Source organism: Coregonus clupeaformis, unplaced genomic scaffold (genome assembly GCF_020615455.1).
Source record: "Coregonus clupeaformis isolate EN_2021a unplaced genomic scaffold, ASM2061545v1 scaf0011, whole genome shotgun sequence".
Lineage (NCBI taxonomy): Eukaryota > Metazoa > Chordata > Actinopteri > Salmoniformes > Salmonidae > Coregonus > Coregonus clupeaformis.
In genome coordinates this window covers 1,368,481-1,394,281 of record NW_025533466.1, presented here as the reverse complement: position 1 = coordinate 1,394,281, position 25,801 = coordinate 1,368,481, and the positions used below count along the sequence as shown (strand labels likewise).

Genomic DNA, 25,801 nt, shown 5'->3' with positions numbered 1-25,801 from the left:
CATCCACACAATAGTTCATGACCCTAAACCCGCCCGCCCCGCAGATATAACCGTGGGGACTGCGGGTTATGAGTCAACCTTAGCAACACTACTTCCCAGCCCCATGTGTATTTTTCAGTTGAGTAACACACATAACCTGTGATGTTTATTGGACTTTTTTTTTGCAACGTTGCAAAGTCTGTCTCCTTTAGCAATAACATTTACAACTGCTTTGACTAGCCGTCAAATCAAAACAGGCACCCGTGATTTCACAGCCAACCAACACACTGGAGCACACACACACACACGCAAAGACTGTTGACGTACCATCTGAGGGATTCCATCCATGTGTTCCTAATAGGAATGTTTTTATTAGAATCTTTTTACACAGCTTACTGTACCTCTCCTCTCCTTAGTTAGAGTGAAAACAAATATCTCTGGTGCTGAAACAGAACAACGGCAAACTCACTGAATCGGCGTGAACCAGGATAGGGAAAATAATGACATTGCTCTCAAGTAACACTGGTCACAAGCATAATGAGTTGTATTAATGGCCGAGAGAGAGAGGGACAGAGAGAGCGAGAGAGGGACAGACAGATGCATGGTGTTCTCCTATTCAGAGGGACCGCACGGACCTTGTTAAAACCACAGACATCATAATCAATACGGCTGCTTGGCTGGTGCATACCTCTGTTATGACTAGAGACAGATATTCAGAGCAATTTGCAGACACAAACACTACAGTAATTGCTGAGGGACTAGACTCGAGGCTCGGAGAAAAGGATGAATTATGTGTAAAGTTTCCAGAAGTTTTTCAGAAAAGGGATTTTGAGGTCTAACAAGCCTATTGGCCAGTTCTTGTTATTACATACAGAGTTTCAAGTTCAGATTAAAGAAAGTAAGAATCATGACATGGTCTATGTTTGTGAACAGAAATGAAAGGACTTTACTAGAATGACCACTTCCTACATGACCTATTCCTATAATGTACACTAGTATATTAATGTCCTGAAAATGGTATGTTTATTTTCTTAGGTCTAATATATCAGAGCGAAGTCAGTAAGATATCATTACATTGACTTGGCATTCCTTCTGTCTCTCCCCTGCCTTGGTTCTCTCTTTTCCTCTTTGGTTAGGCTTGAAGTTCAAGGTTTACCAAGTGATGGAGTCATTTGCCGTGTGCGGTCAGTAGTGTAATCTTAAATCTCATGCCGCCGTGTGAAGGGGTATTGATCGGCGGTCTTAACTGAAGCCCCCCTCCTCATCATCTCTTCATCTCACTTTTAAAGGGCAGGAGCGAAAGAAAGTGGCAGAGAAAGAAAGAGCGAGGTAGAGGGTAAAAGAGTGAAAGACGGAGACAGTCCACGAACGATGTGAAAGGAATCTCAGCTGTGCCCTTCAAGGAGAAAGTATGGAGACAGACACACACACTGGTGTATGCTCTTTTAGTGCTCTCTCTCTCTCTAGCGCTCTCACTTTCATTCTCTCTCTCTCTCTCTCTCTCTCTCTCTCGTGTGCTCTCTTCTTTCTCCTCTTTTCCTCCTCCTTTATTCCTCTCCTCCTCCTCCCATCCTGTAGCATTTACCCTCCAGTCAGAGGAGGTTAACAGAACCACATGAGATGTGTACCGAGAGATGTAATGCTTTACTTAACCAAGACTGATCCCTAATTTGCCAGTCACAGATCTCAGAATACTTTGTCCCTTTAAAGGGACAGGGTCAGGGTGTCCTTGTGTTCATTCCAGGGGCAGTTAAAGGGGCAGTGTTCTGGGCTACTGTAACCCCAACACAATAGCCCTCTTGTCGCTTTCCTTATGGAATTCCTCATGTCTCTGACCCCAGTAAGCTGCTCTGGAATCTGTTCCTGCTAGCTTCCGGAGATTTGTGCGTCCGTGAGGGGGTGTGTGTGTGTGCCCCTCCGTGTGTGTGTGTGTGCATGCGTGTGTGTTGTACGGTACTGTACTATGTCTCTTCTGTCTCAGGAAAAAAGCAAGATTAGCCTGTTGAGATCAAGTGAAGCCTGCATCAGTCAACAGGTCTCTTAGGTTTACATTACTCTGACGCAGACCCATACTAGTCTATGTGGGAAATCAATGCACACTGGATCTACAGAGCTGGATCAGAAATGAGTTTCAAGAGCTGTGACATGTTTAGAGTACCAATGTGACTGCTGTCCCTTTTGATGAAAGGACTGTCTTTTTCCTTTTCTCCAATGCACATCTTCATGTTTCTTCTGGATTGATAGATAAGCCAAAAGTACAGTACATCTTTGAACATCTTCCAATGTCAACAGTCTGTGATGATTGAAGGCTGATTTGATGGCCGGTTACAATTAATTTATTTCAATTGACTGATTTCCTTATATGAACTGTAACTCAGTAAAACCTTTGAAATTGTTGCATGTTGCGTTTATATTTTTGGTTCAGTATAAGTCCCTCAGCTCCAGTAATAGCATGGGGACAGTACATACAATCCTAATAGTCTCATTACACCTGAGTACAACATATGACAAATTATATAGACGTTACTTTATGACATCAATGACAGGACCAGAACTTATTTGACACAAGTAGTTTGATTTGACATAAGTAGTTATTACTTATGATTAGGGAAAATCCCCTGCATGTTTTCCAATGCTTGTCCAGTGTGTGCGTTGAGGTTGAAGGGAGAGTTTCCTGTATTGTAAACATTAAAACTATTATTCTATTATAATGTTCTAGTTTTAAGTGAGTTGACCATTTAAGTGAGTTGACCATTTATTTAATGATGGTACCAATTAACTATGTTCTCTAGGAGTGTGTGTTCATGTGTGCCTGTGGTGTTTGACTCCTAAATATATAAAAACACTAAGAGAGAAAAAAAAAATCTACTAGTGTTCAGTGATCTGTTTCTCTGGGCCAGTCTCTGCCCTCTTGGGTCATGAAATGCCTCCTTCCCTGTGTAGATAAAAAGCCAGGCATGTTGGGAGAAATTGGGGTTGCCCTGAACACATTCCCCATGTTCTCTTTGTCACACATGATGGAGTGGAGGGTTTACTAACATAGCTGCTCCAACCCCGCGCTGACCCACAGAGCTTTACCTCTGTCTCTGGCACTGAGGCTGCCGCTCGCTCTGATGCTGTATAGGTGTGTGTGCGTTCGTGCATGTGTGTGTGTGTGTGAGAGAGAGAGAGAGATTCAGTGAGTCATTGCTCAGGGATGTAATCTGGCGACGAGAACCAGACCTGGACTGGTTTCTCTTTAGTTACCAGCTGCTACAGAATTACAGTGCCTTCAGAAAGTATTCTTACCCCTTGACTTATTCCACATTTTGTTGTGTTACTGCCTGAATTCAAAATCGAAATTTTAGGAAATGTATTGAAAATGAAATATATAAATATCTCATTTACACAAGTATTCACACCTGAGTCAATACATGTTTGAATCACCTTTGGTAGCGATTTCAGCTGTGAGTCTTTCTGGGTACATTTCTAAGAGCAATGCACATTTTTTTGTTGTTGTAATTCTTCAAACTATGTCAAGGTGGTTGTTAATCATTGCTAGACAGCCATTTTCAAGTCTTGCCATAGATCTTTCAGCCGATTTAAGTCAAAACTGTAACTAGGTCACTCAGGAACATTCAATGTCGTTTTGGTAAGCAACTCCAGTGTATATTTGGCCTTGTGTTTTAGGTTATTGTCCTGCTGAAAGGGGAATTTGTCTCCCAGTGTGTGTTGGAAAGCAGACTGAACCAGGCTTTCCTCTAGGATTTTGCCTGTGCCTATTCCGTTTTTCTTTTAATCCTAAAAAAACTCCATAGTCCTTGTCGATGACAAGCTTACCCATAACATAATGCAGCCACCACCATGCTTAAAAACAGTGGTACTCATTGATGTGTTGTGTTGGATTTGCCCCAAACATAATGCTTTGTATTCAGGACATTAAGTTAATTTCTTTGCCACTTTTTTTGCAGTTTTACTTTAGTGCCTTATTGCAAACAGGATGCATGTTTTGGAATATTTGTATTCTGTACAGGCATCCTTCTTTTCACTCTGTCATTTAGCTTAGTATTGTGAAGTAACTACAATGTTGTTGATCCATCTTCAGGTTTCTACTATCACAGCCATTCAACTCTGTAACTGTTTTATAGTCTCTGAACGGTTTCCTTCCTCTCCGGCAACTGAGTTAGGAAGGACGCCTGTATCTTTGTAGTGACTGGGTGTATTGACACACCATCCAAAGTGTCATTAATAATTTCACCATGCTCAAAGGCATATTAATTGTCTGCTTTTTTACCAATAGGTGCCCTTCTTTGCGAGGCATTGGGAAAACCTCCCTGGTCTTTGTGGTTTAATCTGGTTTAATTCACTGTTCGACTTAGTGACCTTGCAGATAATTGTATGTACAGTGAGGGAAAAAAGTATTTGATCCCCTGCTGATTTTATACGTTTGCCCACTGACAAAGAAATGATCAGTCTATAATTTTAAAGGGAGGTTTATTTGAACAGTGAGAGACAGAATAACAACAAAAAAATCTAGAAAAATGCATGTCAAAAATGTTATTCATTGATTTGCATTTGAATGAGGGAAATAAGTATTTGACCCCCTCTCAATCAGAAATATTTCTGGCTCCCAAGTGTCTTTTATACAGGTAACGAGCTGAGATTAGGAGCACACTCTTAAAGGGAGTGCTCCTAATCTCAGTTTGTTACCTGTATAAAAGACACCAGTCCACAGAAGCAATCAATCAATCAGATTCCAAACTCTCCACCATGGCCAAGACCAAAGAGCTCTCCAAGGATGTCAAGGACAAGATTGTAGACCTACACAAGGCTGGAATGGGCTACAAGACCATCGCCAAGCAGCTTGGTGAGAAGGTGACAACAGTTGGTGCGATTATTCGCAAATGGAAGAAACACAAAATAACTGTCAATCTCCCTCGGCCTGGGGCTCCATGCAAGATCTCACCTCGTGGAGTTGCAATGATCATGACAACGGTGAGGAATCAGCCCAGAACTACATGGGAGGATCTTGTCAATGATCTCAAGGCAGCTGGGACCATAGTCACCAAGAAAACAATTGGTAACACACTACGCCATGAAGGACTGAAATCCTGCAGCGCCCGCAAGGTCCCCCTGCTCAAGAAAGCACATATACAGGCCCGTCTGAAGTTTGCCAATGAACATCTGAATGATTCAGAGGAGAACTGGGTGAAAGTGCTGTGGTCAGATGAGACCAAAATCGAGCTCTTTGGCATCAACTCAACTCGCCGTGTTTGGAGGAGGAATGCGGCCTATGACTCCAAGAACACCATCCCCACCGTCAAACATGGAGGTAGAAACATTATGCTTTGGGGGTGTTTTTCTGCTAAGGGGACAGGACAACTTCACCGCATAATATAATAATAATAATATGCCATTTAGCAGACGCTTTTATCCAAAGCGACTTACAGTCATGCGTGCATAATTTTTTTTTTTTTTTGTATGGGTGGTCCCGGGGATCGAACCCACTACCTTGGCGTTACAAGCGCCGTGCTCTACCAGCTGAGCTACAGAGGACCACAAAGGGACGATGGACGGGGCCATGTACCATCAAATCTTGGGTGAGAACCTCCTTCCCTCAGCCAGGGCATTGCAAATGGGTCGTGGATGGGTATTCCAGCATGACAATGACCCAAAACACACAGTGGCTCAAGAAGAAGCACATTAAGGTCCTGGAGTGGCCTAGCCAGTCTCCAGACCTTAATCCCATAATAAATCTGTGGAGGGAGCTGAAGGTTCGAGTTGCCAAACATCAGCCTCGAAACCTTAATGACTTGGAGAAGATCTGCAAAGAGGAGTGGGACAAAATCCCTCCTGAGATGTGTGCAAACCTGGTGGCCAACTACAAGAAATGTCTGACCTCTGTGATTGCCACCAAGGGTTTTGCCACCAAGTACTAAGTCATGTTTTGCAGAGGGGTCAAATTCCCTCATTAAAATGCAAATAATTTTATAAAATTTTTGACATGCATTTTTCTGGATTTTTGTTGTTGTTATTCTGTCTCTCACTGTTCAAATAAACCTACCATTAAAATTATAGACTGATCATATCTTTGTCAGTGGGCAAACGTACAAAATCAGCAGGGGATCAAATACTTTTTTCCCTCACTGTATGGGGTACAGAGATGAGGTAGTCATTCAAAAATCATGTTAAACACTATCATTGCACACAGAGTGAGAAAATGCAACTTATTATGTGACTTGTTAAGCAAATGTTAACTCCTGAACTTATTTAGGATTGCCATAACAAAGGGGTTGAATGCTTATTAGAAATTCCAGCTTTTCATTTTTTATTAATTTGTAAAAATTTCTAAAAACATAATTCCACTTTTACATTATGGGGTATTGTGTAGGCCAGCGACAGACACATCTCAATTTAATCAATTTTAAATGCAGGCTGTAACACAACAAAATGTGGAAAAAGTCAAGGGGTGTGAATACTTTCTGAAGGCACTATATGAAGACATACTCTGCTTGCGACATACCCACTCTTTTTCATAGCATGTTATGACCCCTTTATGTGCCATTCACAACCATGTCTGTTCAATCACACTTGTTGCCTTCCGCACTCTTCTCCTCTCCTTTTTACTCCCTCCTTTCTTCCTCCTCCCCTCTCCTCTTAGCTCTTATCAGAACCAGAGAAGTATCTGCTGTCCGTCCAGTCACTCGTTTAGAAACTTTACAACTGCAGCTTTTCCTGCAGGCACTTTTAGGGCCACTATAAATCCAGCCTGTTTAAATCCAGCCTGTTTATTAAACTGGCTTTTACTGAGAGATCTGATGCACAGCATTCTTCAGCTGCTTAAACTGCCCATTGAAACATTGTCCCCCAAATGTATTTAGTGGGTGACTGATGCACTCTGTGGATGGGAGTGGAAAGAGGCTTTAGTATTGGCCGTGTTTGTCTCTTTTGATGTTTACAGAGAGCGCATAATGAGCAGTACAAGTGGAAGGATGTTTTGAGTTGTCGTCCATTTCTTTTTGAGTGCACATTTGAGTAAATTATACTCCATTTCACCTTCATCTAAATACTAATTCTCCTTCTGGATATCTGATCTGTTTTACTGCACTGAGGTGATGTGTATTTTAAAACACAATGGTGGAACATGGGTTCCATGTTCTCTTTGTTTGAATGGAGTCCCAGGGAACATATGCCAGGTATTCATTTACTCCTTTCCTTATCCACCACAATTGTTCTCATATTTTCCCTTAGACTCAGGATCACTCCATGTTGCCAGGTCTGTGTCTGCTTTAGCCCACTCATGACAACAATAACAACAACAACATTAGGGGGAAAAGACTGGCAACCAGGCTGCTCTTCGTCCTTGTCCACTGATATGCATCTTTTCCTTGTGTATCTGATTATCGATTTACGACCCCCTTTTTCCCTGGGACGTCACAGTGCTACCGTACACCACGCCAGCGTTTGTCATCTTTACGAGGTGTTTTAGTGACGTGGTTCCTCTCGAAAGGCCCGGTGCAGGCGGTAAATGTATATTTTACATGGTGATGGAGAACATTTGCATGTGAGAGTGGCTCTTAAAACCCCTGGCAGTAATAGGGAGAGCGGCAACGCAGCACTCTCTGAAAGGCCTAGGTCACCTTTACTACCGGCCAGTTACTGCTAACACTCTCTGAAAGGCCTAGGTCACCTTTACTACCGGCCAGTTACTGCTAACACTCTCTGAAAGGCCTAGGTCACCTTTACTACCGGCCAGTTACTGCTAACACTCTCTGAAAGGCCTAGGTCACCTTTACTACCGGCCAGTTACTGCTAACACTCTCTGAAAGGCCTAGGTCACCTTTACTACCGGCCAGTTACTGCTAACACTCTCTGAAAGGCCTAGGTCACCTTTACTACCGGCCAGTTACTGCTAACACTCTCTGAAAGGCCTAGGTCACCTTTACTACCGGCCAGTTACTGCTAGCACTCTCTGAAAGGCCTAGGTCACCTTTACTACCGGCCAGTTACTGCTAACACTCTCTGAAAGGCCTAGGTCACCTTTACTACCGGCCAGTTACTGCTAGCACTCTCTGAAAGGCCTAGGTCACCTTTACTACCGGCCAGTTACTGCTAACACTCTCTGAAAGGCCTAGGTCACCTTTACTACCGGCCAGTTACTGCTAGCACTCTCTGAAAGGCCTAGGTCACCTTTACTACCGCCAGTTACTGCTAACACTCTCTGAAAGGCCTAGGTCACCTTTACTACCGGCCAGTTACTGCTAACACTCTCTGAAAGGCCTAGGTCACCTTTACTACCGGCCAGTTACTGCTAGCACTCTCTGAAAGGCCTAGGTCACCTTTACTACCGGCCAGTTACTGCTAGCACTCTCTGAAAGGCCTAGGTCACCTTTACTACCGGCCAGTTACTGCTAGCCTGAACGATGGCTGAAGTGCAACGCAAAGGAACAGTTGTCGATACACAGACACAAAGACACTATTGAGCTCTAAATCACAGATAGATGGGACATGGTGTCTGAGGAACACTCATTCAGGAAAAAGGATTAGACTTTATTTTACAGAACATTTTACGTTTACATTTAGCAGACACTCTTATCCAGAGCGACTTACAGTTAGTGAGTGCATTATTTTATTTTTTCATACTGGTCCCCCGTGGGTAACGAACCCACAACCCTGGTGTTGCAAACGCCATGCTCTACCAACTGAGCTACACAGAACCTAGTCTTTACTTGAAATGGAAATGATTAACCCAATGTTTTCGCTCAACTGTTTCACTTCAGTTTCTGTTACTGATTAAGAGTTGTGTATGTTTTGTCCAAATGAAAGAGGGGGGTTTTAATATGGTATCGGAAAGGATTGTCTTTGTCCTCTCTCTCTGTCTCTATTTCTCTCGCTCTCTGTCTCTGTCTTTCTGTTTCGGTCTCTCTCTTTCTCTCTCGCTCTCTCTGTCTCTCTGACAACAGCACATTGTCATGTCAGACAACATTAGGATCCCCTCAGATCCAAAGGAACTGCATCTTTGAAGTTAAACTGGAGTAAATATCCTAAGTATATGCCTGGCTCCAGATATGTGTGGCTGACATCCTGGATCTGTGTGTTAAAATGGTGCCGACAGAGAGGGCTGCCTTGCTTCTAGCTCTTAGGAAACTTTACAGTATTTCGTTTTTTAAGTATTATTTCTTACGTTATTAGCCCAGAAAATTGTTTGTGTTATTACATACAGCCGGGAAGAACTATTGGATATCAGAGCGGCGGTAACTCACCAGCACTACCAGCATTACGACCAGGAATATGACTTTCCCGAAGCGGAGCCTTTGTTCACTCCCCCCAGGTCAATTGAACTGATTCCAGAGGCCGACCCAAAACAACGCCGGAGGAGAGGTACTCGGAGCGGTCTTCTAGTCCGACTTAGGAGGCGTGCACACCACCCACCACTTCCGAGTATATTACTCGCTAATGTTCAGTCTCTGGATAATAAAGTTGACGAGCTCAGGTCGAGGGGTTTCTTTCCAGAGAGACATCAGGGATTGTAATATACTCTGTTTCACGGAAACACGGCTCTCTCGTGATATACTGTCCGAGTCGGTCCAGCCAGTTGGGTTCTCAGTTCATCGCGCAGACAGGAATAAATATCTCTCTGGGAAGCAGAAGGGTGGAGGTTTATGTTTTCTGATTAATTGTGATAACGTACAGGAACTCAAGTCCTTTTGTTCACCCGACCTAGAATACCTCACAATCAAATGCTGACCGTATTATCTCCCAAGAGAATTTTATTTGGTTATATTCAAGGCCGTGTATATCCCTCCTCAAGCCGATACTACGACGGCCCTCAAAGAACTTCACTGGACTCTATGCAAACTGGAAACACTTAACCTGAGGCTGCATTTATTGTAGCTGGGGATTTTAGCAAAGTAAATTTGAGGAAAAGGTTGCCGAAGTTCTATCAACACATCGACTGTAGTACTCGCGCTGCTAAAACACTCGACCACTGCTACTCCAACTTCCGGGATGCATACAAGGCCCTCCTTTCGGCAAATCTGACCACAACTCCATTTTGCTCCTCCCTTCCTATAGACAGAAACTCAAACAGGAAGTACCCGTGCTAAGGACTATTCAACGCTGGTCTGACCAATCGGAATCCACGCTTCAAGATTGTTTTGATCACTTGGACTGGGATATGTTCCGGGTAGCTTCAGAGAAAAATATCGACATATATACTGATACGGTGACTGAGTTTATCAGGAAGTGTACAGGATATGTTGTACCCACTGTAACTATTAAAACCTACCCTAACCAGAAACCGTGGATAGATGGCAGCATTCGCACAAAACTGGAAGCGCGAAACACCGCATTTAACCATGGCAAGGTGACTAGGAATGTGACAGAATACAAACAGTGTAGTTATTCCCTCCGTAAGGCAATCAAACAGGCAAAACGTCAGTGGAGTCGCAATTCAACGGCTCAGACACGAGACGTATGTGGCAGGGTCTACAGACAATCACGGACTACAAAAGGAAAACAACCACGTCGCGGACACCGACGTCTTGCTTCCGGACAAGCTAAACACCTTCTTCGCCCGCTTTGAGGATAATACAGTGCCACCGATGCAGCCCGCTACCAAGGACTGTGGGCTCTCTTTCTCCATGGCCGACGTGAGTAAGACATTTAAGCGGCATCCCTAGCCGTGTCCTCAGAGCATGCACAGACCAGCTGGCTGGTGTGTTTACGGACATATTCAATCTCTCCCTATCCCAGTCTGCTGTCCCCACATGCTTCAAGATGGCCACCATTGTCCCTGTACCCAAGAAAGCAAAGGTAACTGAACTAAATGACTATCGCCCCATAGCACTCACTTCTGTCATCATGAAGTGCTTTGAGAGACTAGTCAAGGATCATAGCACCTCTACCTTACCTTCCACCCTAGACCCACTTCAATTTGCTTACCGCCCCAATAGATCCACAGACGATGCAATCGCCATCACACTGCACACTGCCCTATACATTTACATTTACATTTTAGTCATTTAGCAGACGCTCTTATCCAGAGCGACTTACAGTTAGTGAGTGCATACATTTTCATACTGGCCCCCCGTGGGAAATGAACCCACAACCCTGGCGTTGCAAACGCCATGCTCTACCAACTGAGCTACATCCCTGCCAGCCATTCCCTCCCCTACCCTGGACGACGCTGGGCCAATTGTGCGCCGCCCCATGCGTCTCCCGGTCGCGGCCGGCTACGACAGAGCCTGGATTCGAACCAGGATCTCTAGTGGCACAGCTAGCACTGCGATGCAGTGCCTTAGACCACTGCGCCACTCGGGAGACTATCCCATCTGGACAAGAGGAATACCTATGTAAGAATGCTGTTCATTGACTATAGCTCAGCATTCAACACCATAGTACCGTCCAAGCTCATCATTAAGCTCGAGGCCCTGGATTTGAACTCCGCCCTGTGCAACTGGGTCCTGGACTTCCTGACGGGCCACCCCCAGGTGGTGAAGGTAGGAAACAACACCTCCACTTCGCTGATCCTTAACACTGGGGCCCCACAAGGGTGCATGCTCAGCCCCCTTCTGTTCTCCCTGTTCACCCATGACTGCGTGGCCAAGCACGCCTCCAACTCCATTATCAAGTTTGCAGATGACACAACAGTAGTAGGCTTGATTACCAACAATGACGAGACAGCCTACAGGGAGGAGGTGAGGGCTCTGGGAGTGTATGGTGCCAGGAAAATAACCACTCACTCAACGTCAACAAAACAAAGCAGATGAACCTGGACTTCAGGAAACAGCAGAGGGAACACCCCCCTATCCACATCGACGGGACCGCAGTGGAGAAGGTGGAAAGCTTAAAGTTCCTTGGCTTACACATCACTGACAAACTGAAATGGTCCACCCACACAGACCGTGTGGTGAAGAAGGCGCAACAGCGCCTCTTCAACCTCAGGAGGATGAAGAAATTTGGCTTGGCACCTAAAACCCTCACAAACTTTTATAGATGCACAATTGAGAGCATCCTGTCGGGCTGTATCACCGCCTGGTACGGCAACTGCACCGCCCACAACCGCAGGGCTCTCCAGAGGGTGGTGCAGTCTGCCCAACGCATCACCGGGGGCAAACTACTAGCCCTCCAGGACACCTACAACACCGATGTCACAGGAAGGCCAAAAAGATTATCAAGGACAACAACCACCCGAGCCACTGCCTGTTCACCCCACTATCATCCAGAAGGCAAGGTCAGTACAGGTGCATCAAAGCTGGGACTGAGAGACTGAAAAACAGCTTCTATCTCAAGGCCATCAGACTGTTAAATAGCCTTCACTACTACATTAGAGGCTGCTGCCTATATACATAGATTAGAAATCACTGGCCACTTTAATAAATGGAACACTAGTCACTTTAATAATGTTTACATATCTTGCATTACTCATCTCATATGTATATATTGTATTCTATACTATTCTACTGTATCTTAGTCCATATATTTATTTATATATTCTTAATTCCATTGCTTTACTTAGATTTGTGTGTATTGGGTATATGTTGTGAAATTGTTAGATATTTCTTGTTATATATTACTGCACTGTCGGAGCTAGAAACACAAGCATTTTGCTACACCCGCTATAACATCTGCTAAACACGTGTATGTGACCAATACAATTTGATTTGATTTGAAGATGAAAAGCACCAGCCTGTTGCGATATGCTCTATCATATTATGGCTCTACAGTTTCATATGGGTCTCTTTCAGAGTAGTACATCAGGGTTTGGTGAAAACACCCCCAGACACACGGTGCTGAGTAGTGACCTTCATGTCTTTACATAGACTCTGGCTCACAATACAAATTGTGTGTGTGTGTGTGTGCGCACGAGCGCGCTGGCTGTAAATACCAAGCAGGTGTGGTGATGTCATCATGTCTTGGAAAGGGCATGGCTTTGTTTTATAGGGGACCGTGAAGAACTCAGTATAGGACAGGGGATTGGGATTTATTTATTTTGAAAAAAGACAGGCATTAATCCTGTAAGATTGTAATGATGCAGTAATTCATATTTCATGCATCACTTTGCTTTATCCTTCTCCCTTTGTTTTTGTAATTGTATTGGTTTTTAGTGCATCAGATCAGGTATATTCATTATTTAATACAAAGGTTTTACCTTTATACATTCTGAGCTGTATAAAGGTAATGTCCACATCATCAGTAGAAGGATCTCAAAACCTCACATGGAAATACAGTAGCTTGCGAAAATATTCACGCCTCTTGCCATTTTTCCAACCTGGAATTAAAATTGAGTTTTGGGGGGGTTTGTATCATTTGATTTACACAACATTCCTACCACTTTGAAGATGCAAAATATTTTTTATTGTGAAACAAACAAGAAATAAGACGAAAAAACTGAAAACTTGAGCGTGCATTACTATTCACCCCCCCCAAAGTCAATACTTTGGAGAGCCACCTTTTGCAGCAATTACAGCTGCAAGTCTCTTGGGGTATGTCTCTATAAGCTTGGCACATCTAGCCACTGGGATTTTTGCCCATTCTTCAAGGCAAAACTGCTCCAGCTCCTAGAAGTGCGATGGGTTCCGCTGGTGTACAGCAATCTTTAAGTCATACCACAGATTCTCAATTGGATTGAGGTCTGGGCTTTGACTAGGCCATTCCAAGACATTTAAATGTTTCCCCTTAAACCACTCGAGTGTTGCTTTAGCAGTATGCTTAGGGTCATTGTCCTGCTGGAAGGTGAACCTCCGTCCCAGTCTCAAATCTCTGGAAGACTGAAACAGGTTTCCCTCAAGAATTTCCCTGTATTTAGCGCCATCCATCATTCCCAGTCCCTGCCGATGAAAAACATCCCCACAGCATGATGCTGCCAACACCATGCTTCACGGCGCTTGTAACGCCAAGGTAGTGGGTTCGATCCCCGGGACCACCCATACACAAAAATGTATGCACGCATGACTGTAAGTCGCTTTGGATAAAAGCGTCTGCTAAATGGCATATTATTATTATTATTATTATTATTCACTGTGGGGATGGTGTTCTCAGGGTTGTTGGGTTTGCTCCAGACATAGCGTTTTCCTTGATGGCCAAAAAGCTCAATTTTAGTCTCATCTGACCAGAGTACCTTCTTCCATATGTTTGGGGAGTCTCCCACATGCGTTTTGGCGAACACCAAACGTGTTTGCTTTTTTTTTTCTTCAAGCAATGGCTTTTTTCTGGCCACTCTTCTGTAAAGCCCAGCTCTGTGGAGTGTACAGCTTAAAGTGGTCCTATTGACAGATACTCCAATCTCCGCTGTGGAGCTTTGCAGCTCCTTCCGGGTTATCTTTGGTCTCTTTGTTGCCTCTCTGATTAATGCCCTCCTTGCCTGGTCCGTGAGGTTTGGTGGGCGGCCTTCTCTTGGCAGGTTTGTTTAGGTGCCATATTCTTTCCATTTTTTAATAATGGATTTCAAAGTTTCAGTTTTTTTTTTATAACCCAACCCCGATCTGTACTTCTCCACAACTTTGTCCCTGACCTGTTTGGAGAGCTCCTTGGTCTTCATGGTGCCGCTTGCTTGGTGGTGCCCCTTGCTTAGTGGTGTTGCAGACAATGGGGCCTTTCAGAACAGGTGTATATATACAGAGATTATGTGACAGATCATGTGACACTTAGATTGCACACAGGTGGACTTTATTTAACTAATTATGTGACTTCTGAAGGTAATTGGTTGCACCAGATCTTATTTAGGGGCTTCATAGCAAAGTGGGTGAATACATATGCACGCACCACTTTTCCGTTATTAATTTTTTAGAATTTGTTTAAACAAGTTATTTTTTTATTTTCACCTCACCAATTTGGACTATTTTGCATATGTCCATTACATTAAATCCAAATAAAAATCCATTTAAATTACAGGTTGTAATGCAACAAAATAGGAAAAACGGCAAGGGGGATGAATACTTTTGCAACGCACTGTAAGCCTTCATATGGCCTTTGTAAAAAATCAAAACACGTTTTTGACTCCAACTTACTTCTCACTAACGGAATACATTTAAATAAATATCCTGAGTTAACTTATTTCCTTTCTATTTTTTCCAATGTGTATTAATTGGTTCTGACTAACAGGGAAAAACACAGTCAAAAAGACAGAACAGGCATAAAAGACCAAAACAAACCAATCATCTGAACAGAACAACACAGGTCATTGAAATACTTTCATACACACACACATCAAACAGTGGTAGTGTTACGGCTTAAATAGTTTTATTGTTGCTGCAACTAGCAATTAGCAGATGATTCAGCGCTTTGATTGGGAGCCATTTTGAGTCAAGCGTGTTTACTCTGCACACAGCACTGCACTAAATTAGCATTAATGAAGGTAATGGCCTCCCATCAAATTGACAGGCCCATTTTTTAGATCCCTCGTAATTGTAATTAAGGCTTGATTAACGAGTTTGGTGGGGGAAGTGTTCTATTCTCCTCAGTACAATATAGCATACATAATATGTTATGAAAGCAATCAAGGGCTTGTCATTTGGTTCTCTAATGAGCCTCTACAACAGGGGTTCCCAACCTAAGGGTTGCCTGGGGAGGGCATGGGACCTTCGTTTATTTAAGGGGTAATTTATTTTTAATTTTTTACGAATTCATGATTGTATGTACCGATCTATAACGACGCATGAATCCACAATGCTTTAGGCTAGAAACAAAGGGGTAAAGTGCCCGACGAAGTCGTATCTCTTCGAGAAGTCAAGGAAATCTTATACAATGGGCTCTATTTTCGGCTGGCGTTAAGCCAGCGCAATTGTGAAACGCACGCTCGTTTGCAATTTCGACCTGGTAAAGCCGGCGCTCTTGTATTTTCAAACCCTGGTGCCAGGATTGGTAATTGACCTGTCTTATATGAGCTTGCTTGCGCTGAGGTGGGAGGGGAGGCAATATCTTAGGTGTGTCCTTTAAAAACGTGTGCCAAAGTGCCAATTTCAGTATTCTCTGGTGGGCATATTTAAACCAACTGAAAGCTGGTCTTAGAGGTAACACGGTTGGTTATGGCATGGCTTTTGACAGCGGAAGCGCAGCCTATCCAGCCGTGATGCACAGTTCCCATATGCACATTGAACAAGAGATATGTGCTTTTTGTGCCCGTAAACCTCGTACAGTGTCTTGCAAAAGTATTCATCCCCCTTGGTGTTTTTCCTATTTTGTTGCATTACAACCTGTAATTTAAATGGATTTTTATTTGGATTTCATGTAATGGACATACACAAAGTTGTCCGAATTGGTGAAGTGAAATGAAAAAAATAACTTAACGGAAAAGCTGTGTGCATATGTATTCACCCCCCTTTGCTATGAAGCCCCTAAATAAGATCTGGTGCAACCAATTACCTTCAGAACTCACATAATTAGTTAAATAAAGTCCACTTGTGTGCAATCTCTGTGTCACATGATCTGTCACATGTTCTCAGTATATATACACCTGTACTGAAAGGCCCCAGAGTCTGCAACACCACTAAGATAGGGGCACCACCAAGCAAGCGGCACCACGAAGACCAAGGAGCTCTCCAAACAGGTCAGGGACAAAGTTGTGGAGAAGTACAGATCAGGGTTGGGTTATAAAAAAATATCAGAAACTTTGAACATCCCACGGAGCACCATTAAATCCATTATTAAAAAATGGAAAGAATATGGCACCACAACAAACCTGCCAAGAGAGGGCCGCCCACCAAACCTCACGGACCAGGCAAGGAGGGCATTAATCAGAGAGGCAACAAATAGACCAAAGATAACCCTGAAGGAGCTGCAAAGCTCCACAGCGGAGATTGGAGTATCTATCCATAGGACCACTTTAGGCCGTACACTCCACAGAGCTGGGCTTTACGGAAGAGTGGCCAGAAAAAAGCCATTTCTTAAAGAAAACAATAAGCAAACACGTTTGGTGTTCGCCAAAAGGCATGTGGGAGACTCCCCAAACATATAGAAGAAGGTACTCTGGTCAGATGAGACAAAAATTGAGCTTTTTGGCCATCAAGGAAAACGCTATGTCTGGCGCAAACCCAACACCTCTCATCACCCCGAGAACACCATCCCTGCATGGTGGTGGCAGCATCATGCTGTGGGGATGTTTTTCATCGGCAGGGAATGGGAAACTGGTCAGAATTGAAGGAATGATGGATGGTGCTAAATACAGGGAAATTCTTGAGGGACACCTGTTTCAGTCTTCCAGAGATTTGAGACTGGGACGGAGGTTCACCTTCCAGCAGGATAATGACCCTAAGCATACTGCTAAAGCAACACTTGAGTGGTTTAAGGGGCAACATTTAAATGTCTTGGAATGGCCTAGTCAAAGCCCAGACCTCAATCCAAATGAGAATCTGTCGTATGACTTAAAGATTGCTGTACACCAGCGGAACCCATCCAACTTCAAGGAGCTGAAGCAGTTTTACCTTGAAGAATGGGCAAAAATCCCAGTAGCTAGATGTGCCAAGCTTATAGAAACCCCAAGAGACTTGCAGCTGTAATTGCTGCAAAAGGTGGCTCTACAAAGTATTGACTTTGGGGGGGTGTATAGTTATGCACGCTCAAGTTTTCAGTTTTTTGTCTTATTTCTTGTTTGTTTCACAATAAAAAATATTTGGATCTTCAAAGTGGTAGGCATGTTGTGTAAATCAAATGATACAAACCCCCCAAAAATCAATTTTAATTCCAGGTTGTAAGGCAACAAAATAGGAAAAATACCAAGGGGTATGAATACTTTCACAAGCCACTGTATTTAGAAACATCAACTTGTGTTTTTTCCCATTTCGTTTAATTTGATTAAAAACCAAGCATGGCCTCCCCTCCTCTCAATGAAGGCAGTTTTTTGTCATGCCCAATTCACCAAATAATCAAGTCAATCAACAAAGGGTTTGGCTGGTGAGACCGCTTTGAAATAAATCTTCATCACCAAAGCTTTATTTAAAGATCAAGTTTGACAGCAGCAAAACAGTGAGGACATCCCCTTTTTATCTATGTATTGTATATTATTTTAGCTAGCTCCTGTTATTATTTGTTATGTGTGTAAAAAACCCTTCATTACATTTACATTTTAGTCATTTAGCAGACGCTCTTATCCAGAGCGACTTACAGTTAGTGAATACATATATTTTTATACTGGCCCCCCGTGGGAATCGAACCCACAACCCTGGCGTTGCAAACGCCATGCTCTATCAACTGAGCTACATCCCTGCCGGCCATTCCCTCCCCTACCCTGGACGACGCTGGGCCAATTGTGCGCCGCCCATGAGTCTCCCGGTCGCGGCCGGTCGCGGCCGGTCGCGGCCGGTGACCCTCATATTTAGAAACATTTAAGTTATTTTCCTGTAACAATTGCTTGTTTTCTTTTCATTTGATAAAAATAACTAAAAAACTCAGTAGGCTACCATTACTCTACGAGAACAAAAGCTGGTTCAACAGCAATACGTAGGGTGTCTTTCTTATCCTGGCCATGCATTAGCCTATTCATAAAAGGTCATTAAAATGGTTTACTCCTGAGGCTTTTTCCATCATGCCTTTCATTATTCACAATTTACATACCTGCAGTGCATGCTCCATTTGGCTTGTATCCATCCCCATTGAAGAGAGCCTCTTGCTCCTCCAGACATAGGCTATTCAAATATCTCTGTCCTATAGCGCTATATCTTTCTCATTGAGAACGTGCTTCACACATACAATACAATTTATAGGAGCCTAGTATTTTTATTGTATTTTTTATTTAAGGAGAAGTGTGCTGCATAAAGGTCTATACTTGTTGACGCGAATTACAACAATGTTGACTGTCAACACTTCAAACATATTGAGAAAACACTGGATGTTTTTAGTTTTTTGCTATCACTCGTTATTGTAGCCTATGCTATTTAATAAACTGCTAAATCAATCCACAATGGACTAGGATGAGAATATTCCGTTCCCCCAGCCAAATTGGAGTTGACAACAAGGCAAAGACCACCAATAACCTACAGAATGCCGTATTAAGCCATGAAACGCCTTGAGTGACCAAGCCCTCTACATACAACTTGTTTATTCATCAGAACACAGCCCTTTCCCAGCCCTTTTAATAACAGCTGTGAAAATAGCAAAAATATTCCTGACACACCCCTGAACCTATAGCGCTACTGCCAGCGCTTAGATTTACCGTTGTGTTAGGTTTGTTAAAATAGAGACAAATGTGTGACTCTGTTGCTGTCAATTGATCTTTCTGTAAAAGAGAATATGTATATTTAAATTGAGGGTTCATATACATTCTATTATAATAATAAAACATATTTGGTAGCGGAATAACATTTGGGGAAATCGGGTCTGGACTTTTCCTTATCCATTATTATTATTATATTATTATCATTTAATAGCCGACCTAAAATTTGTCATGAATCTTGTTAAACTACGTGGAATAGCAGGAAATGCGCTTCTTAACCTAAACATTTTCCTAGGTCCCTCAAATTAAACAAAATCTATGTTTTGGTGGTGTATATAATATAGGTTATCTCAATAAACAATAATAAAAAGGGGGTCCTGGGGAAAAAGGTTGAGAACCCCTGCTCTACAACACATTAGAAACTTCACTTCTTCCTTTAATATTATTTTTCTAGACCAGTGGGGAGTCAAAACCAGTCCTCAAGTTCCACACTGCTGGTTTTCTTTTTTCGCTGGTAGTTGGTTGATGAATGTCTAGGGTTGCTTCAGGTAATTTTCCAGAAATCCTGGTTGGAGGATTCCGGATTTCGGCTTATTCCCTCCTGATTCCGTGAATCTTCCAACTGGAATTTCTGGAAAACCTTGGAATTCTGGGAAAGTCACTGGAATTAGGCAACCCTATGAATGTCATTGATGATCCAGTCCAGAGATTCCACTCACCTGGTGTCCCATGTCTGAATCAGACCCTGATTAGAGGGGAATAATGAAAACCAGCAGTGCTGCGGACCAGGAAAGCACATTTTGTGTGAGTGCATGTGTGTATTTCTTCTCATGGAAGTGTGTGTTTACACATATTCCCACTAGACAGTGTCCTGATGCCAGAGTGAGACAGCAGCAGGGTGGGTTCTGGCCTGGGTGGATTGTGGTTAACATCCTTCACCCCTTTGGTCTCCTGGGCCCTCCTAGGCCTGCTCACTGTCAGCCTGGCTCAGGCTAGCTGTGACACCCTGATTGATGGAACCGCAGGGAAGGTGCTTGACTACATGTTATTCCCCTGTCCCTTAGAGCATGAAGAGGACTAATTAGAAGAAGACGCTTGTCTTCTGTCTCTACGCCCAGTCTCTTTCAGTCTGTCTCTCTCTGGGAACTCTCCCTGTCTCTGTTTCTTTCTGGGAACTCTCTTTGCCTCTCTCCTTGTCTCTTTCTCTATCTGAGAACTCTTACTTTCTCCCTTCGTATCTTTCTCTCTCTCCTCCTCTGGTTCTCTCATGAGGATCATTTAGACAGATATGCTCTGTTGCTTAACCACCAGACACTAAAGCCTCAGGTGGCCGGGGCTGTCAGGCCCACAACTGTCTCCTTGGCAATCAAGGCTCAACCCTAAGAGAACAGACAACAAAACAAATTCTGTTTGATTAACTCGAATTATGGCGTCTATTCCTCTGCCACCTCAGTCGTCGATAATATAACCAGCCGTATCATACTGTGCCTTTAATGCGTCTTGTGTTCTGCTGTTGTGTTTGCAGGTGAACGAGGAGACGGTGGAGAGGCTGGTGGTTCAGTACCCTCACATCGTGTTCAGTACGGTGATGCAGGACTGCAAGAGAACCCTGGAGAGAGCCTATCAGATGGGCTGGAGCCCCAACACATCCACCGCCTCATAGCCACCGCTGTACCCCCCCACACACACACACACACACACTCATATACGCATGCATGTGCACACATACACTGACATAGGCGGTGTGCACAGTCAAAGTGAAAACGCACCACATGGCCAATCATGTTTACTTCAAACATACTACTACAAACACTTAATAATACCTTCACACTCTTTCATTAACAAACCTGTTGATCCACATGTTCACCTTCTGGAAAGATGTCTGTAGTTTTTGGGTTGTTTTTATTTTTGTAGATGTATTTTTGATTTTATCTATGGATCTTTTTTGGATTCCATTGTAGTTCAGTCATAAGTCATACACAAATCATACTGTACATCACTGTATACCTCTGTCTTAGGCTTGTGTATCAAAGAACTCTATTGCCCATAGTGCACTTCTTTTGACCAGAGCCCTATGTGGCTGTAGTCAAAAGTAGTGCTACAGTACATGGTGATAGGGTGTCATTTGAGGTTTGACTTCCGCTGTGCTGGCAGTTTTGTGGGCCCTCCAACTCCAGTCTGGATGCAATAGCAGACTTGAGGATATGGAGAAGCGACTGAAAACAAGGAAACATTGTTCTAAACATGTTAAAAACATTATACTCTGGTCTCGTTGACCATTAGGGCTACATGTTTTGACATCACTGTGAAGTCAATGTTGTTTCATACTGGACGTGTTTCTACCTTTTTTGTTGGATGTTCATACAGTATCAAAGGTGTGTCATGTGTTTCTAGGGACCTGAGGGTCCTCTGACCATGTGACCTGATCAGGATAAACTCCAGATCCAAGATATAGGCTAGTTTTTCCTGTTGAGCTCACATGGTCAGGGTAAACTCCTGACCTAATATGAGGTTCCCAGTATGGAACAAAGCCCCATCTGATGGACCATGGCTATGACTCCCTGATAAAATAGTACAGTTGAGAGATTCAATCAAGTTGCACGGGAGAACTGCAAGGAAATATTGTTCCAGCTCACTAAAATGCATATTTTCATTCCAAATCTTAATATGTTTTAGTTTCATCTAGTAAATGTCGTTCACATAGTTGATGGACATTTGTGTGGCACAGGAGCAGTGTTGGATATTGGTTTGTGCAGGGCAGGTTTCATTGAATGCCATCCCTAATCATTGTTACTGTCACAGTACACAGTGGGTTCAACGTAGAAGTTGCTCTCGCAGGTCTAGGATCAGATGATCCTTATCCTAACCTTAACCATCAGGGAGATTAATCAATATCTGACCCTGGACCAGTGGTCAGGGGCAATGTCAGCCTATCCAGAACGGCTCAGCATGTTCCGAAGGAGTAGTTTCTCAGCACTGAACACGAGTAAATCAGAGAAACTCTCTACTTTCACTGATGGAAACCTACACTTTAAAGTCATCATTGTAAAATGCTATTTGTTCTCAATGACTTACCTGGCTGAAGAAAGGTTCAATACTTCAACTCTTCTGAAAGAAACATCGTCTTGAAGATATCTGTACTTGTTCTTAATGTTAAAAAAAAGAAAAGAAAAAATGAACGTAGATGGGTCAGAGTTTGTAATGTCTTTCTCTGATATGGTTTTTGTCTCTTTCTCTCAGTTGAAGATGATGTTGTATACTGTACCATTAGGATGGTGTAATAATCAATGGTTTGGATTGTGCTCGGCTGTATGAGAACTTAGTGATTTCCACAGTATGTATACTGTACTATAGGATTATACTTAGCCCAATATTGGTTTTGTTTGAGCATATATTTACAGTATTAGTTGTGTAGCCATGCATTTACAGTATATCTTTGTTAGCAATAGGATCTAAGATACTGGCTCAGAACGTATAATCATGCCCTTTTGAAAATAATAGGTGAGATCTCTCTCTCTCTCTCTCTCTCTCTCTCTCTCTCTCTCTCTCTCTCTCTCTCTCTCTCTCTCTCTCTCTCTCTCTCTCGTTCCTCATCTGTTCCTCATCTGTCAATGGTATGTTCATTAAGCAAATAACCAGGGTATTTTTCTATGGTCTGAACCAACTGGAATCATTTTTTTTAGAAGCCGTCACTCGACAGTATACACTAGTAGTTTTCTGAGCTTAGGATTTGGAGTAGCACTGTAATATTTTTACAGAAACATAGAGATTTGAGACAATTAAGAACACATCCCTTGTCAGGACTTGTAGACTTCAGATCGAGTCCTCTTCCCCTGCCTCCCCTGCACCCCCACACCTGTTTTTTTGTAATCTCGACATGAACTTTCTTTTTCTCTGCTTGATGTTGGCACTCTTGATCCCTGATTTGTTAAAGCAATCAGTAAACGACTGGATTTACATACAGATGAATAAAACACTACTACTTAAAGCGCTCTCTCTCTTTCTCTCTCTCTCTCTCTTAGTCTCTTATTTCTTTCATGTGTTTGCTCTCTATTTGATAGAAGAAATAAACATGAAGTGACATTTGAAATTAATCTTTAACATGCTACATGAAGTGTTCTCCTCATCAACATCAAATTGGACTATAAAACATAACCAGGTAGATTTTTGGGCAAGTCACATCCTGGAACCATCCACTCTGTTAAGATATACAGTTGCATGCCAAAGCCTAGTAGCTGTACTGGAATCATTCCTCAGAGAGTGATACCTTGATACTGTGAATATTCAGCAGTTCCCTCATATCAACCAGTCTCTCTCTCGTTGCAGGGAATCTTGTGATTTCAAGGTCAGCACTTTGTTCGCATCATAGCAGCCACGCATCTGAGACGAGGAGAGGCGTCAGCTTGCCTCCCAGCACGCTAGCGACGTTGTCAAAGCGCTAAAAGCTGTCATTCAATATGTCCCCTGTCTTTGACGATCAAGAGGAGGATATTGTCCCTTTCAAGTGCTCATTTCCTGTTCAAGGTGTTTGTTTGTTTCATGTCGGAGGATGAAACAGGGAAGCTAATGTCAAACAGGAAGGGAAAAACTCCCTGACATGACAGCTTCCTGTCTTATTTCAAACTGACAGCCTGAGTTGACAGCCTTTTTGATTCTGCTGCGAAGTTAGCTGTGATTGGCCAGAAATGCATTGTTTTTTAACAAATATTTGGTTAATTTGTTGTTTATTCAGTATTTTAGATGAGGATGCAATATGTTTGTGGTTTTATTTTACAAACAATTACTATTATTATCCGAATCGTAATCAAATAGCTCATGTCATTTTTGAATTTACATGGCTGTCTGTCACTATTACATTTACATTTTACGTCATTTAGCAGACGCACTATTGTAGTTCTTTGGGTAGAAAGCTGTTTAGAATGTGTGGCCAGTCTACAAGTTAGCCTGTGAGTGTGAGGTTCAGAGGCTAATTTCCTGAAAGACACTTTTTGTCCTTGCCTCTCCCTGATATCACCTCTTCTTACAGTTCTTCTTACACATTCCTCACTTCTTCTCCTCCTCTTATCAGACAAACCCTGTTCAAGAAACTAATTGGTTCTTGCTTGTTTCCCAGTGGCGCTAAAGCCCTGCCCTCCCTGCCCTCTCTCTCTAGCATCCATGTCATTAAAGATAGAGCGAGAACTCTTCACACCACCTCTGTAATTGTTCATGCCATTGATATATATCTTATTAATATATCTTAGTGTTATTCACTGTGTGGAGGTGGTTTAGAGACTCACTTTAATGTCAGTTTACCGATGATATTAACTTGACAGCAGAGGAGGATGGTGAGAGGAGATATAGATGGAAGGGCTCATTGTAAAGACATACCAAACATATGGAAACAATGTTTGACTCCGTTACATTCATTCCAGCCATTAGCCCTTCCTCCTATAGCTCCTCCAACCAGCCTCCTCTGCTTGACAGAGGCTCTGTCAGGAGCCGAAGAGTCAGACGTTTTCTATAGTCCGAAGGTTTTTCTCACTGTTCAGGTCGAGTGCTTCTCTATTGCTGCCTCATAAAGAAATACAATTCTCTCAATATGTGCAGTTAGTCTTCTGTCGCATTAGCCCTGGCAAGGAAATGCATAAATCATTTGGCTGTTGGCTGTAGAATGACAGTGATTTTGAATGTCTCTGGTCTGCTCGCTACAAATGAGCTATTTCTACCGTCTCCATTTCCCCTCAGAGGTAAAGTATGCGGCCTGCTGAGTTTTTACTGCTGCCAATTAGCGCCTAGGCAAATGTGAGTGTGTGCCATCGATTCGCTCGCTGATTGAGGTGGATTCCTTTGACGTCTCGGCGAACCTCGGACCTCTGCAATGTTCATCAAGGTGTGTTCGCTAGCCTCGCATTCGCTCAGAGGCTGCCCTCAGGAAGAGCCACTGCTGAGTAACCAGGCAGTCAGCACTGAATAGCAATAGAGAAATTAAACGTAGTAAATATTCATGCCCTTCGTTACATTTTATATGAGGAGCTGATAAGAATCGGCGGTGACCATATGGCACATTTGTCATGTCAGTTGTCAAGGACACTGATATTATCAAGCTAACAGACCAAGAAAGGGGTGTTTTTCATGGCTAATTGTCACTGTTTTACATTGAACTCTGTGTACAGTAAGTTCACCCTGGCTTCTTGCTGAAACTGGTCTAAACCAGTTAAACTATTTTGGGTAACCTCTCCCGGCTAGCTTTGCTTTGGCTATTGAGCTGTGTTCTCTCTCCCTGTCCAGGTTTACTGTTCTGTCACTCAGCTCTCTTTCTCCTTCTCTCTCTACCGCTCTCCTTTCATCCTACTTCGTCTTTCTCCCACCTTCCTATTCTCACTTTCTGTCTCCCTCCCCTTCCTCTCAGTCAGTCTGCGGAGGGTCCACTCATCTAAAAGTCCTGGTTACATCCTACACTGAATCAACTTTACTCTGGCAACCCCTCGGCATTCCCCCCCAGCTCACCCTTAACCCTTTCCAAAACCAAACTCTTCCTTCCTACTTGAAATGATGTCAATCACTTGTCTACCCATGACCCAGCCGGTCGACGAAGCTCAATATTTATCAACCTAAAAAGAAACACATTTCTTGTCCGTCATCATATAGTGTACCGAGGTATTTTGTTTGCCTAGCTACCTGCAAAATTTCAGCGCATAGAATTGTGTTGAT

General features: G+C 43.0%; 1 protein-coding gene across 1 annotated transcript in view; it reads left to right on the top strand.

Moving 5' to 3' along the window:
• Positions 1 to 23,101, top strand: part of LOC121585124 (F-box/LRR-repeat protein 17) — a 360,813-nt gene extending 337,712 nt beyond the window's left edge. Inside the window, 1 exon segment of the mRNA XM_041901487.2 lies at positions 20,634 to 23,101. Within this exon segment, the coding sequence (XP_041757421.2) occupies positions 20,634 to 20,771 (138 nt within the window). The 3' untranslated portion in view covers positions 20,772 to 23,101.
• Positions 23,102 to 25,801: the final 2,700 nt, after the last annotated feature.